Raw genomic sequence first — 15,929 nt, 5'->3', positions numbered from 1 at the left:
TACATTGGGCACTTCTAGCCGCATAGGATCATAGAGTTGCGACACCACCTAGACCTCGAGAGCGCCCTTAGTAGGAGTTCATTTCCTGTTGCTTCGCAGGAAGCCTGACTGCCTTTTGTAGTCTTGCTTCTTGGGAAGCATTTCCGGCCTCAGGGAACAGAAACCTGTGAGAAGAAAACTTTATTTATCTGCTGCACGGCATGCGGAACTTAGCCACTTAACCTTGGCCGACCTGGTGGTGGGAAAAATTAGAGAGACGGACAAGGGGAAAGGCGTGACCAGGAGACTTCCTGGAGAGCGCCGGAAGTACGGTGTCCGACTCAGGCCGACAGGCGTTGTCCTCCTCCCTGTCGGACTTATTAGAGTCGGACGGGAACCGGATGAGCCCCAGAACTGAGTCCAAACCGACTCCACCGTTGTGACCACCGGCGAGTCCTTTTTCTCTGCTTTCGTTGCCTCAGCTCTGAAGTGAGTCGTGGATGAGGCGATCTCAGCGTCCTGCCTGGAGAACCGGGTCGTTCTGGCAGCTCTCGTGGGATCCGAGGACTAGAGAGTAAGTTTGGATCTTTCCATCGAGATAGGAAAGGAGGAGGGCAGGGGACGGCAACTAGAGATGATACTTCGGAGTTTCCTTTGGAAACCATCATGACTTTGAACAAACTCGGGGAAATAGTTAAGGACCGGGAAGCCTGGCGTGCTGCAGTCCATGGGGTCGCAAGAGTCGGATACGACTTAGCGACTGAACAACAGTCTTCTGAGTACGCATCAGTCGTTGTCTTGCAGTACCAGGGTCAGAAACAGCAGATGCCAAAGATCAAATCGGTCTCAATTAAGTTCAGTCGCTCAGTCGTGTCTGACTCTTTGTGACCCCATGGACTGCAGAACGCCAGGCTTCCCTGTCCATCACCAACTCCCGGAGCTTGCTCAACCTCATGTCCATTGAATCGGTGATGCCATCCAACCATCTCATCCTTTGTCGTCCCCCTCTCCTCCTGACTTCGGTCTTTCCCAGCATCAGGGTCTTTTCCAGTGAGTCAGTTCTTCGCATCAGATGGCCAAAGTATTGGAGTTTCAGCTTCAGCATCAGCCCTTCTAATGAATATTCAGAACTGATTTCCTTTAGGATGGACTGGTTGGATCTCCTTGCTGCCCAAAAGACTCTCAAGAGTCTTCTCCAACACCACAGTTCAAAAGCATCAGTTTAGTCTACCTTGCCCTTAAATTAGCTCATTCCTGACCTGGCTTGTGGTAGCTGGTCTATGTCTGTAGGGTATTGAGAGACTGAACATCTGTGTGGTTGTGTCACACCTGAAATCTGAAATGTACAAGCAGGTTAAGGAAGAAGTGACTTATCTTGCCTCTTCTCCAAGTGGTTTCCAGAATGGCTTATTTTTCTAAAACATGTATTTAGTTTTTATGGTTATACCAGTACTTAAGGGATAAACACAAGTTACTTTTATGTGTCTTATGCTGTGTTTCCTGCTTTGCTTATGATTATTTTGTTCTAATGCTAATGCTCTGGGTTAGTTCTCTGAAGTCTAGAGAAATTGAACAGCCAGGAAATAACCAAGGTAGGATTTGAGTCCAGTTAATTGGATTTCAGAGCCCATATTTTTCACCAGGACATTGTATCACTCCTCGGTAAAAGGCCTGTCCTCATCTTCAAAAGAGTCCTGGGTTCTCAGCCTACCATCTGAAAAACTCAGGAGGAAGAGTTGAGAGTCTCCGCATCCCTCGCCCCCCTGGGACAGGACCCACCATGTCTCAGGCCACCAAGAGGAAACATGTGGTGAAGGAGGTGCTGGGGGAGCACATGGTGCCCTCTGACCAGCAGCAGATTGTGAGGGTGAGTGGCATCAGGGACCAGTTGCTCTGCCCCTACCACCCCTCCATCCTCTTAGGCCCCTGGGGGTTGAGACAGGGTGCTGTACAGCTCGGCAGGTGTTGGAACTGGCTGATGAAGCTGATTGGTTCTTGGTCTCTCCTGGACCAGGTCCTCAGGACCCCAGGGAACAATCTGCATGAGGTGGAGACAGCCCAGGGGCAGCGCTTCCTGGTGAGCATGCCCTCCAAGTACCGCAAAAACATCTGGATCAAGAGAGGTGAGAGAGGCAGCCTTTTGGGAGACCGAAGCGTTTCCTGTGGCCTCGGCGTCCCACCACAAGTAGGACCGACTGTGCTTTTCTCTCTTCCCCCGCAGGGGACTTTCTCATCGTTGACCCTATTGAAGAAGGAGAGAAGGTGAAGGCTGAGATCTCCTTTGTGCTCTGCAAAGATCACGTGCGCTCTCTGCAGAAGGATGGGCACTGGTAGGGTGGTCCTCTTGGTCATTGGCTGCCCCACTTCCCTGGGGATTTCGTTCGCACCTGTGGGCTTAGGGGAGGGAAGGTCGTGGCATTTCAGGCAAGAGCAGCTGGCAACAGCTGAGGGGTTTCTCTGTCCTTTCTGACCTTGGCTCTTCTCTTGGCATAGGCCTGAGGCCTTCTCCCAAGTGGCTGAGAAACACAACAACAATAGGAACAGGTGAGACACAAGTCTTGGGATTGGGGAGACAGAAAACGGGGGTTCAGGCCTTGGTACCTTGAGGGAAAATTGAACTTTCCTGTCTTTGTATATCAGGTCCCTGGTGAGAGCGCCTGAATAAATGGTGATGAGTATAGCTTGAAGGTCAGATTTCCTGGGTTAAAGTCTGGGCTTTGCAAGTTACAACCAGGTGACTTTAAGCAGGTTAAGCTCTTGGGCTCGGATTTCATCACCTATAAAATGGGAGCTCTGTAGGGATTAAAGAGACTGATGCTCGTGAAGTTGCTTAGTACCTGGTAAGCAGTGTGAGCTCATTGAGTGTTCGTCGGTCACAGCAGAATCGTCACTATTAAAACAGCAGTTGTAACGAATTTCTGAGATGGGTTAGGGAGGTGGTGTTTTGCCAGTTTTCCTTGGCTCAGCTTTCTTGCAGTTCTCTCCCTGTCTGGCTCACCGAGCCCTGACCGCTTGGCCGTATGGTCCTCTCTGTGGTCTTCTCAGAAGGCACTGGGCTAACTCTGCTTTTCCCCTGTGCAGACAGACTCAGCCAGAACTCCCAGCTGAGCCACAGTCGTCAGGAGAAGAGTCCAGCTCTGAAGACGATTCTGACCTTTTTGTTAACACCAACCGCAGACAGTATCATGAGAGCGAGGAGGAGAGTGAAGAGGAGGAGGCGGCCTGAGACCGCAGGACCCACTTCTCCTCTTGCTCAGAGACTGGTCCTGGGCTCCTCTGAGCGTGGACATTCCCAGGGGGCTCTGCGGATCTTTCCCCCTGGATGGGGATAAGGCAGGGCCCCTGTCTGAACTGACCTTCTGACATGGGAGAATTAAACCCCTGGTGGGTGCTGCCTCATGCTGGTGTTGGAGTGGCTCTTTGGAGGAAGGAGGGGTGTGCGGATGACATGACACATGGCTCCTCGGTGGTGGCCTCGTGGGCAGGAAGTGGGGAATGGCTGGACTCTTTCCTAGTTTCTCCCTCTCTTGTCCAGCACTTAAGTCAGCGCCAGGCCCTGTGTGCCTCCTTGCATGTAGTTAATACATGGGGGCATTCCCACTTCGTTGCCTGCCTGCAGTTGATGCTCATTGAGGCGTTTAGGATCACAGTGGGACTTGGTGCCCACCTGCCTCTATGAGACGCTCAGGGTGAACCTCGCGGGGCTTCATGAGCCACTGGCCCTGCCTCTTTCATCATCTGTGGCCACAGGAGTACCCGCCGCGACACTGCGTGCGCGTCCCCCACTTAGCCGTCACCCCTCAGCCTTCCGGCCACCCACACCATTTCACTTCTCCTTTGAAGCTTTTCACCTCTGACTGCATTCTCCCTCTTCATGCTGGCGTTGAGCTTGTAGTCAGGGCCCCGACGTTGAGCTGACCTCCTGGCTCAGCGTTTTCCTCCCCTGCTTCTGTCATTGTGCTCTGCATCCGTCGGTGTCTGCATCCATGGATGGGCCTGTTCAATGCTGTGGCCCCTTCAGTCCTTGATGCCCCCATCACTGAGGCCCTTGTCTTCTGTTCCAAGCCTGTTGCCTGTATCCGCAGTCACTCACTGCCCCTACCATCACTAGGAATTGCAGCACCGTTGGAATTCAGATATCTGTGCAATGGCCACATCCAGGTTTACTCACTCAACTACCCCTCTCCTCCCACAGAAATGCTTTTTTTTCCCCCTAGAAGAAATTCTTTATCTTCATCCTCCAGCCATGCCTCATTCTGACCATTATGCTCCTATCTTCGTTTCCCTCTTCACATAGCATCAGTTCTGCAGTCTACACTCTGTCCTTTCTGCCTCCAAAGTGTTCATCTAGTAAAATCTGACCGTGGTCAACCCAATCATGCACCTCTGTGCCTGTGCGCAAGTAACTATTAGGGAAAACAGCCAACCTTGCTCACTAGTTTTACCTAAAATTTATAATTACAAACCTCAGATGGCCACTCAGCCCTGCCTAGCAGAGCTACCCTAGGATGCTGTATTTGAAAACTTTTTAACCAACTGCCCTTCTGCTAGTTACACACAGCAGCTTTCATAAAGAAACAGCCATTGGAGGGAACTCTCACCTCTCTGTTACCTGCCCTACAGTGGTGCTCACTGGTACTCCTGTCCTTTTACTGCCCATTAACCCAGCGGGACTTAAGCCTTTCCTCCTGCGCTTTGGAGCCTGTCTCTGCTACAGGACTTTGTGTGAGTTTTGGTTTTACCATCCTCTCTACTAGATGTGTTAGCATCAAAAGTATGATAGACTCTCCCTTCTGAAAAACAATCAGAAAAACCTGTCAGTGATCCCACACCCTCTCCAGCTACCATTTCATTTACTTGCTCCTCACTCACTCTTTTGTATTTGTTAAGTATAGTTTTACATGTATACACATACCTGTGTATGTATATACACAGGTACATGCATTTATATGCAAAAAATTTACCAGGTGAGTTAAAGATGTATATGTGGGTCTATTTTTAACTCATCTGAAATTTATTTTTTATGGGAGATGGCTAATTTTTTTTCCCTTAAGGGATAGCCACTTGTCCCTGTACCACTGATCTAGAGGCTCATTCTTTGCTCACTGGTTTAAAGTACCTTTTAAAAATAAATGAAATTCCCACATTTTTATGAATCTCTTTGAAATCTGGCTTGTTGATCTTTGTGCACAGACCATAGGTTATGGCATGGTTGTTATTTCATTCTCCTTCACTGTTGCTTGAAATTTTCATATTTTCTTTTATGTAAGAACTTTAGAATGAACTTAGTGATTTTCATTTAAAAGTTCTATTAAGATTTCCATTGGCATGGGTTTTGTTTTTCTTGAAGTATAATTGATTTACAATGTTGTGCTAATCTCTGCTGTACAGAGACTGTAAAGTGTAAAGTCACTGTAAAGTGACTCAGCTTTACATATATATTCATTCTTTTAAAATATTCTTTTCCATTATGGTTTATCCCAGAATATTGGATATAGTTCCCTGTACTACTACCATTGGCGTGGTTTTAAATCTCATAGTTTGATTTGGAGAGGGGTCATACCAGTTTTTGATCTTCCCATCCAGAAAAGAATTATGTGTACTATTTTCTAAGATGTAGTTCTCATGTGGGTCTTTGATGTTTCTAGTTCAATGTAGCCTTAAGACTTCTAAGTTAGCTATTTGTTGTTATGAATGGGCTCTTTTGAAATTACATTTCCGACCATCAGTGGCATGTCAGAAAGCTGTTGATTTCTGTGTGCCTGCCTATTTGATCGAATTGAATTCTCATTACTTCTAATAGTTCTTCAGTTGATTCTGTTGGCTTTGTGGGTAGAATGTCAAATCATATCCTGCTAGGGTCAGTTTTACCCTATTCTTTACACTCATTTCTTTATGAATTACAGAGGGCAGGACCTCCAGTATAATGTCAAATAACACACTTGTTCCTCTTAGAATGGTTCTCAGGTTTCACCATGAAATATCATTCTTGCTTTAGGGTTCTGGTAGGTAAACTTCATTAGGCTGAAAAGGTTTCCTTCTGTACCCAACATAATGTTTTTTCCCTTTATTCCACATTGACAAATTTTTGGTATCCATGAAATAGTCAAAAGATTTTGTTTTTAATGATTGCACTGATTTACATTGGTGTTGAACCATCCTTGAATTCTGATGTAATTCTGCTTAGTTTGTGCTGGGTTTTGTTTTGCCCATGCCTTACGGCTTGCGGGATCTTAATTCCTTAACCAGGAATTGAACTCAAGCCCTTGGCAGAGAAAGAACAGAGTCCTAAGTGCTGAATCACCAGGAATTCCTTGCTTAGTTGTTTTTTTTTTTAATAGTCTTTATTGACTCTATTACAGCGTTGTTTCATTTTATGCTTTGGTGTTTGGGCCATGAGGCATGTGGAATCTTACCTCCCCAATCAGGGCCTGGTCCCACACGCCCTGCATTGGAAGGCAAAGTCTTAACCACTGGACTGCCAGGGAAATCCCCTGTGGAACTCAAGTTTTCTATCCTTGAGTCAACTTTGGTAATTTATGTATTTTTAGAATCATATATTTTATGTATATTTCAGTTTTGGGGGGTCAAAAGGCCAAACATAGTATTTGTATCATTTGGGACTGTCTTACTTAAAAGTGGCAAAGGCTAATTCAAACAAACAAGAGCACATTGATCTGTGGTCTCCAGAGCAGAGCTGACCTCGGCCAGTGTGGTTTTTTCAGGGTTCTCGTTCGTCTTCTTGGACTGTCTCTGCTCCTCTTGATTGCCGAACTCCTCTCTCTCTACAGGTGTATTTTTCAGGAAGCTCCAGTTTGCACTCAGTCCTGACAGCGTTACTTCTTCAGGCTCCGTGAATTTCAGAGAAGACTGACTGGCCTTCCCCAGGTCCCTTAGCTCTCTTGAGCAACCACTGTGGCCAAGGCTGAGTAAGGGGAATAAGAGGAGGCAAGATGAGCCACCCTGGTCCATATAACGTGTTCCCAGAGAGCAGAGAGGTTCTTTACCCAAAAGGGGCTGGGGTGAGAGCAGATTAAAAACAGCGTTTGTTTTTTGCTTTGAGTTTTTGTTTTTCTGCCACACCATGCAGCTTGCGTGATCTTACAATTCCTGACCAGGAATTGTACCTGGGGACTTGACAGAGCCCAGAGTCCTAACCAGTGAACCACCAGGGGATTCCCAGTTTCCCACTTTACCCAGTGTATTTGTGTGATTGAAGGAAGGGAGTGTTGTAACTATAATTTTGGCCTTGTATTTTTCTCCATCCCTCAGTGATTCTTTGACCTACTTCATAACCTCGTTTTTTTCTTCCTGAAACTTTTTAACCTCCACTGCTTCCTCCCTTATTAGCCATTTAGCTCCTATGGGTCATAGCTAGGATTTCTGATAAAGGTAGGGTCTGCATACCATTCCCCTTTGTCATTCTCCACAGCTGAGTTCCGCCTCTGTTCTTTCAGCTTCCTTGTGGAGTCCAACCACGTAGGAATAGAGCTCCCAGAGTCGGCTGAGTGTTCCAGAGCTGCTTCCCCGATGCCGTGGCCAGTCCAGGTGACTGACTGCCAAACAGTCCTGACCCTGGTGCAGTTAGGCGTGAGACGTGGGGCCCGTCAGACTCCACATGTCTTAGCACTTCAGGACCGACCGTTATAGCCAGGTCATTCCCACCGGAGCCTCCCCATGCAGCCCAGCTCACCTTCCTCCCTTGTCATCCAGCCACCCGTACATACGTGCCAAGGAGCACCCATGGCACTCTGAACTGGCCACCTAGCTTTTCTCCTTTCATCTGAAAACATGAGATACTTTGACAGTTTCTCACATTAAGACATCCTTGCTTTCCTAGAGTAAAATAGCTATGATGCATTTTTCAGAATATTGCTGGATCTGGTCTTCTGATGTTTGGGAGGATTTTGGCATCCAGGGTCATAAGTGAGATGATTTAAGCTTTGCCTTTCCTGCATTGCTCTTGTCTGAGTGGTTTTGTTTTTTCAAGGTTATGCCAACCTCGTAAAGTGAACTGGAGAAAGTGCTGTCTATATACGTTCTCTCTCATTATATAAGTGTTCGTGTAAGGTTGGGATTTTACACTTGTAAAACTTTTGGTAAAACTTAACTCTAAAGCCAATGGTGGCTGGCATTTTAGCAGTGGGTTGATTTTTTAACTTTAGATTTTTACTGAGAATAGGATTGGCCAGGTTTCTGTTCTTGAGTCGGTGATAATTTATTTCTTATTTCATCTGTGGCACAAAGTTTAATTGACTTTTAGGCTTGTAATCTTAACTGTATCCAAAGTCGTATCCCCCTTTTTAATATCTAATATTATTTGTTTGTGCTTTTTTCTTTTTCAGGCTTGTCGATCTTGGCAGAAGTTCATTTATTACTCTCTGTTGAGCACTGACTTTTTGTTATCGCTCGTTGTTGTTAGTTTCTTTTCTATTTCATTAACTTCTGCTTTTACTGTATTTCTCCTTATACTGCCTTTGAGTTTATTCTGTGGTTCTTTCTTCTAACCCATTTGGTTTTGTCCTTGACTCATTAATTTTCAAAAAGCTTCACCTCCTCCCTTCCCCTAGACTAGTTAGGGAATTTTCACACCTGAAGAAAAAGTGAAAGAATTGTGAAGTGGGTACCTTCGACGGGGCCACTAGTGTCCAGCATTCTGTGCCAGTCTGCTCTCTACATACAAAACACATAGGGTTTGCATTTAGCTGTTGTATCTCTTTAGCCTCTCTTAATTTAGAATAGACTTCTTAACCTCTTTTTGGTCTGTTTTTCATAAAATGGACGTTTTAACAGTTCAAGCCAGTTTTCTTATAAAAATATCCTGGGCTTGGATTTGTGTGATTGTTTTTGTACGCTCAGATTTGGGTTAAACAATTTTAGCAAAAATAACCTAGAGCTGATGTGCTCTGACCAGGTGCAGAACTGATGTTCATCCATCACAGATCACAGGGCAGGTGATACAGGATGCCCAACTGTCGGTGATGGTCATTTTGATCACCGGGTTAAAGGGATGGCTTCTAGGTCATTTCCCTATAAAGATTCTGTTTTCCTTTTGTAATTAGGTGATATGTGAAACAGTCTTACATTTTAGGGCTTAAGTTTCTCTTAATGCAGCTCTCTAAAGTATTTGTATCTAGGTGTTTTTTGAGTTGAATTTTTGAATTGAGATACACATAAAATTTACCATCTTAACCATTTTTAAGTGTGCAGTTCAGTAGTGTTAACAGTGACATTGTTGTACAGCCAACTTCCAGAGTGTTTTCATGCCCATTATCAACTCCCTATTTGCCCTTCCTCCAGTCGCTGACAACTACCATTCTACTTTCTTTCTTTTTGAGGTAGGAGGCACCCACCACACTTCATGGTTTGCACATCTTAGTTGCCTGAACATGGGTTATACCTGAGCCCTCGGCAGTGAGAGCACGGAGTCCTCACCACTGAACAACCAGGGAATTCCCTACTTCCTGTTTTGATGAGTTTGACTAGATATCTCAGATAAGTGGGCTCATACAATAGTTGTCTTTTTGGTAACTAGATTATTTTTCTTACTTTGTATAATGTTCTCAAGGTTTATCCATGAGAAATTAGGACATATGCCATAACTTCCTTCCTCTTTAAGAATGACTATTATTCCATTGTTTGTCCTGTCACATTTTTTTATCTAAATTGAACTCTTGGGTTCTTTCTTTTACAACCTTTTACTGGTTGTGACTAATGCTCCTGTGAATATGGGTGTACAGAGCTCTCAGAAACCTTGCTTTCTTTTGAATATATACAGAGATGTGGAATTGCTGGATCACGTGGCTGTTTGCAATTTTTTAAGGAACCACCACCATGCTGTTTGCTGTGGTGGCGGTACCGGCTTTCATTCCCCACCATCTGTGCGCAGAGCATTCAGGTTTCTTCACTTCCTTGCCAACACGTTATTTTCCTTTGTTTTGGATAGTAGCCGCCCTGATAGGTGTGAGGCGCTCAGTCCTTAGTGTTCCTTGGTTTCCATCACGATACCTCTATTTTTCAGCTCTGCTGGTTCCTCATTGCAGCAGGAGGGTTTCTCCGGTGGTGGCATGTGGGCTCCCAAGCACATGGGCTCTGCAGTTGTGATACTCAGGCTCAGTTGCCCTATGGCACATGGGATCATCTTAGTTCCCTAACCAGGGATTGAACCCACGTCCCTTGCAGTGATCGGAAGGTGGATTCTTAACCCCTGGACCCCCAGGGAAGTCCCATCATTGGTAATTTTTAACGACAGCACCTTCCAACTCACCACCACAAAACAAAAGCCAGGACTTGACAATAACCCAGGCTACCGTGTGCCTCCACTCTCCCTTGCTACTGCCCACCCTCTCATTTTCTGCTCTCCCACCCCCGGAACTGTCTTCTTGAATTAACCTTTGCTCTTGTTTTCCTTCTATGTGATTTTCTTGTAAAGCTATTTTTAACTTTAAGAGAAGGATAACATGCTGAATATTATATTTGGGGCTCTTTCATTTACCATTACGTTACTGTTTCTCCTTATTGCTATATAATGCTATGGTTCATTTGTTTTGACTGTTTATACTGTTTCCAGTGGGACTGTATCAAATGTATCCATTGACTTTTTCTGATGGCTTTTAGGTTTTCCCACATCTTCGCTGTTGTCAACATTCTTGTGCCTGTGTCTTTGTGCTTTGTGTATGTTTCTCCTGAGACAGCTTCCTGAGTGTGAAATTTCTGTGTCCCAACTCTAGTCAGTGCCGCCAAATGCTTCCCAAAGTGCTTGCACCGTTTCACACTCACCAACTGTGGATCCTTAAGGTGGATGTAACGGCCTCTTCCTATAGTCTATTGGTTTATTCATAAGCTGTTTTTTAAGTTTACATTAAGTGCAACATGTTTAAAATTGCTATGTCTGTGAACAGGACCCTTTTTAATGAAGTGACTCTTTCCATTCCTACAATTCCCTTTTATCTTAGTGTATTTCATCTCATGTTAGTATAGCTATCTGAGATTTCCTCTAGTTAGTATTTTTGCCTGGTGAGTTGTCTTCCTTTTTTTTTTTCCAGTTTCATTGAGAAATAATTGGCATACATCACTCGGTTTAAGACAGGCAGCATGGTGGTTTGATTTACATATATTATGAAATGATTGCCACAATGGGTTCTGCTAACATCTGTATTCCTATATAGATATGACCAAAAAAAGAAAGGGAAAAAACTTTCTTCCTACTGATGAGAACTCTCAGAATTTCCTCTGCCAACACTTTTCCTGTGTGCCTGTCCCACAGCTGTTAACTCTAACTCGAAGTTTGTGCCTTTCAACTTTCTCCCGTTTCCCCTCTTCTCACCCTCTATCTTAGTCCTTTTACTTTTACTATTTAAAATATGTATTTATTTATTGGGCTGCACTGGGTCTTAGTTGCAGCATGTGGGATCTAGTCCTCTGACCAGGGATTGAGCCTGGGCCTCTGGCAATGGGAGTACAGCATCTTAGCCACTGGACCGCCAGGGAGGTCCCCTACTTTCACTCTTTGCACGTCCTCATGTTTTAGATGTCTCTGAGTGCATCTGGATTCTTCTTTTTTTTCTTTTTTCTTTATTTTTGCTTTTAAATTTTTATTTAGTTTATTTGTATCTGGATTCTTAAAAATAAGAGTCACTATTTTTCTTTTAACTGATAATGTTTATTAACTCTGTAATAATTGGTATATAGGGACCCATCTGTCTAATTTGAATGACAGTTTGTGTGGATATAAAATTCTAAATTCTTTTTCTTACACTTAGAAAACGCTGCTTCATTGTCTCTTTGCATCCAGCTTCGCTGCTGAGAAACCCGATGTCGGTCTGACTCTCTCCTTTGCGTGCGACCCGCTGGCTCTCTCTGTGAGCCTGTCTCTGGTATCCGTGAAGTCCTGTGGGATGTGTATGTGATCTGTATACACAAGTGTGCGCTGTTCCTTCTCTCTTTGGCGCTCAGCTCTTCTGGTGCAGTGTGCTTCATGTTTGTGTTATTCCAGGAGATTTGTGTCCATTATTTCTTCAATTATTTTCTCCCGCCACGTTTGTGTCTCTCTAGAACTGCTCTTATTCCGATGTCATCCCTTCACTGTCTCCCACATCTCTTAGGTTTTCTTTTACATTTTTTGTGTCTTCAGTCTTTCTTCTTTGACGATTTTCTGAGTCTGGTCTTATAGTTTACTGATTCCTAAGCTGTATCCCTTCCGTTGCGTATTCTGTCTGTTGTGTTCTTTATTTCAGCTCGGGTTGAGTTCTCTAGCAGGTTAAACCACAGTGGACGGTGCTGGAACTTTCCTTTATAGAGAACTCTGGATCCGTTGTCTAATGCGCTTGAGCAACAGCCGCCTGGGAGCAAGGCAGCCTTTCCCACCAACCCCCGGGCTCTTGTCGCAGTGCTGCTCCTGGGGTGTTAGCTTCTGGCCTGCCCATGTGAGCAGACTGGGGCCACTGAGCTCTGGCCAGCACGCAGGGGCCTGTTCTGTGCTGAGGGGATACGTGTGGGATTTTACAGTGTGCTGAGCAGCAGGAGGAAATCTGTGAATGGAAAGCCTGGGGCCACTGAGTGCTGGAGGAATCCAGTTTCCATGGCTGAGACAATTCCTTGGGGTCTGAGGGAGATGGGGCTGAGTGTCAGGGTGTCCCCCACCGTGCCCCACCCGGCACACTGGTCCCTTGTCCAATAACCCAGTACAAAGGCTCTCAATGTGGGAGAGCCTTCAGTGTGCAAAGAAGCCACATTGGTACAGGGCCTCTTTGTAGTTGGAGGAAAAGGCCAGCAATTTGTCCTTAGTAATTGCCCACATGTCCCCCTAGGAAATTGCTGGGGTTGAGGGACCCTGGATTTTGTCTTCAATCAAGGCCCGTCTCTGCTTCCCACGTCTGAGGAGCACGTGAGGCAGCTTCTCAGCACGAACCACTGAGAAGAGCATTGACATGAGGGAGGGCGGGACGCCGGCAGTGGCTCGTGCTCACATGTGATTCATGGATGACGTACTCTGGGAATCCAGAATCCTTATGAAATGTGTCAAGGCACACGGCATACCTCGCCTGGTGACACAGGAATAAACCGTTAGCAATGATCAAGGCTGTCTCCTGAGTGGTCACAATTTCTTCGGTTATTGTTAGGACAGCCTCTGATGATGCTAAAATATCCACTTCATTATGTAACCTTTGCTTGTTCACAGCGACGAGCACCAGAAACCCTCCAGTCCAGGCGGTTCAGCATGGAGAGAGTGCTACCACACCATTTTCATTAACTGTTGTAGGAGAAGAGTGCTTTTCTTTTCCTTGGGGTTCAAACTGCATGAGCTGGGCCACAGTGAGAGGTGTCATCAGTTCCTGGCTCCACATTCAGTCAACATTCACGGAAACTGCCAACAAGGGGCACAATAAGCATGCCCAGCCAGCAGGTCAGCCCTGGTCCTGGCTGCAACAGCCTGAAAGGTCACTCGGATGATGCGATCCAGTGACACGACCACGGCCAACTGGGTGCAAGGGGTCCGAGAGCGTCTGTGACTGGTCGGCCGCTGGTAAGCTCCACCACCCAGAGGGGACTTCACTTACAAGGCTTTAGTCCATCAACCCTCCAGCGCACAGACTGGAGTGCGTGCTCAAGAGCACTTGGAGAGTAGTGGGTGAGCTGTCTGACCAGGCTGTTTACTGTCCATGGCCACAGAGCTTTGGGGAGGGGGCCTCTGTGGGGAGGTCCTCCCCTTCTTTGCTTTCCCTTTCTGTCCAAGGCTGACAGGTCAGACGTGTTCTGTCTCCTCCTGTCTCCTCCCTCGCCCTCCTGGGGAGCACATAGGACACAGCAAGTTTGCTCCGCTTACTGTCTCCCGAGCAGGTGTAGACGAGGGAAGGGGCAGGGGTCTGCAGAAGGGCAGGTATCGTGGTATGTCTGCACTAGACAGGGTCGTGTTAGGGGTGGCAGGTACGGGGCCTGGAGCACCAGGCTAGGGGGCTTTGATGAGTCGCCTGAATTGACAGGATCTGGTGCGTTAGGAGTCAGACGGGAAAACAGGTATTGAGGGAAACACCGGGATCATAGGAGTGGAGACCCCCAGTGAAGCTGACTCCAACTCCGGAAGTGGCCCTGGGGGAGCGACTTGGACTCTCACCGCAGCCCTGTGAGCGAGCACAGCCGTCTCCAGCCCATACCAAGATGAAGACATTCAGACCAGCAGAATATGAGAGCTCATCTAGACAGAACTTCTAGAAGATGAACTTCAGAAACAATGAAAATGACTCCAGAGGAGAGATCTGAGAGGCAAAAAGGAACAAAGAGTTCATTCTTGATGAAGATGTCTGATTAGGGGGTAGTTCTTAAAAAAGTCAAGATAATGTCCTGGAGAATAAAAACATATGACTGGTGACTTCCCTGGCAGTCTAGTGCCTAAGACTCCACACTTCCAATGCAGGGGACTCTGGCTCGATCGATCCTGGTCAGGGGACTGAGATCCCACGTGCCACAGGCAACTAAGTCTGCATGCCACAAGGAGGACCCTCAAGGGCAGCCACAAAGACCCAGTGCTGCCAAAAATAAAAAATTTAAAAAGGAAATGTTACTTGTATAGAAGAGGAACTACTCTGTTTAAGCTGAAGAGGAATTTTCTAGACCAATTTAGGTGATTCACTGTGATGGTTAATCTTGTGTGGGCTTAATCAGTTAAGCCAGTTAATCAACTGGGCTCAGGGGTTCCTAGATAGTTGGTAAAACGTTATTTCTGGTGTGTCTGGGAGGGCGTGTTTGGAAGAAAGCATTTGGAGCAGCAGATTGAATACAGGTCCCCCTCACCAGTGCAGGTGGGCTCACCCGCTCCACCAAGAGGGCCAAGAGGAGAGAGGTGGGGGAGGGCAGGCTCCCTCAGCCTCAGATGGGACGCCCGCCCTGGGCCATCAGGTGTCCACAATCCTCAGGCCTTTGAACTCAAACCGAACTCACAGCACCAGCCTTCCTGGGTGTCCAGCTCGAAGATGGCAGATACGGGAACGTCTCATGGTCATGGGCGGAGAAGGCAATGGCACCCCACTCCAGTACTCTTGCCTGGAAAATCCCATGGGCAGAGGAGCCTGGTAGACTAGAGTCCATGGGGTCATGAAGAGTCAGACACGACTGAGCGACTTCACTTTCACTTTCACGCATTGGAGAAGGAAATGGCAACCCACTCCAGTGTCCTTGCCTGGAGAATCCCAGGGACAGGGGAGCCTGGTGGGCTGCCGTCTATGGGGTCGCACAGAGTCGGACACGACTGAAATGACTTAGCAGCATGGTCACGGGAGCCAATTCCTGCAATAAACCTCCTCAGATACATGTGTATACCCTAAAGGTTATTTCTCTTGAGGAACTGACTCTCAGGGGTCAGAGGACACATCTCAGGAGGGGGCCTGGCCTGGGCCCCAGATGAGATGGGGCAGCTTCTTCACCAGGCAGCCGGAAGTGGGTGTGGGGCGGGGAAGGCAGGGACCCTGAGGGGAGTGGGGGACAGCTTCCCCGTCCCGTGGGGAAACAGAACTGGACGAGCTGGCAGGAGCCACTGGGCAGGATGGGCCACCGCGGCTCGATGGGCTTCAGCGGACCTGGGCAGGGGGTGGGCACAGCCCAGAGGGATAAAGACACCTGGGGGTGGAGGGCCATCCTGCCCCGGCTTTACCTGTAGGCCATAGCCGACACTGGCTTTTGGGCTGAGGTTCCCATCACCAGGCCCAGAAGGGCAGGCTTCCTTGGGGGCTGCGAGGGAACAAAGCCACAGCAAGGGAAGGGGTCCTGGGCAGGCCTTGGTGCCTTAGCAAGGATGCCACATGGCTGGGAGTGGAGAGGCAGCCGTCCAGGCCTCTGGAAATTAAAGCTGGGCTCCCCAGGCCCTTTTGAAGGCACGAGCCACATTGAGAGCACAGACTCCCTCCCGTCCCCTTCTCACCCACTGGTGTCCTTGTTCCACAGATGCTCACCCATCA

The 15,929-nt window shown here is 47.2% G+C and overlaps 1 protein-coding gene across 1 annotated transcript; it reads left to right on the top strand.

The window, feature by feature from the left end:
- Nucleotides 94–3,380, top strand: EIF1AD (eukaryotic translation initiation factor 1A domain containing). Its single transcript, XM_005699910.3, has 6 exons — nucleotides 94–553; nucleotides 1,623–1,846; nucleotides 1,994–2,102; nucleotides 2,201–2,309; nucleotides 2,473–2,523; nucleotides 3,061–3,380. The coding sequence occupies exons 2-6, from the start codon at nucleotides 1,760–1,762 to the stop codon at nucleotides 3,203–3,205; spliced, it is 501 nt and encodes a 166-aa protein (XP_005699967.1). The 5' UTR covers nucleotides 94–553; nucleotides 1,623–1,759; the 3' UTR covers nucleotides 3,206–3,380.

Source organism: Capra hircus, chromosome 29 (assembly GCF_001704415.2).
Source record: "Capra hircus breed San Clemente chromosome 29, ASM170441v1, whole genome shotgun sequence".
Classification (NCBI taxonomy): domain Eukaryota; kingdom Metazoa; phylum Chordata; class Mammalia; order Artiodactyla; family Bovidae; genus Capra; species Capra hircus.
The sequence above is the reverse complement of the archived record's forward strand: the minus strand, read 5'-3'. Positions and strand labels throughout refer to the sequence as shown.

Coding starts and splice junctions, on each gene's coding strand:
- EIF1AD (XM_005699910.3), top strand. CDS start 1,760: ATGTCTCAGGCCACCAAGAGGAAACATGTGGTGAAGGAGGTGCTGGGG. Junction 2,103..2,200: donor AAACATCTGGATCAAGAGAG/GTGAGAGAGGCA, acceptor CTTCCCCCGCAG/GGGACTTTCTCATCGTTGAC. Junction 2,524..3,060: donor CACAACAACAATAGGAACAG/GTGAGACACAAG, acceptor TCCCCTGTGCAG/ACAGACTCAGCCAGAACTCC.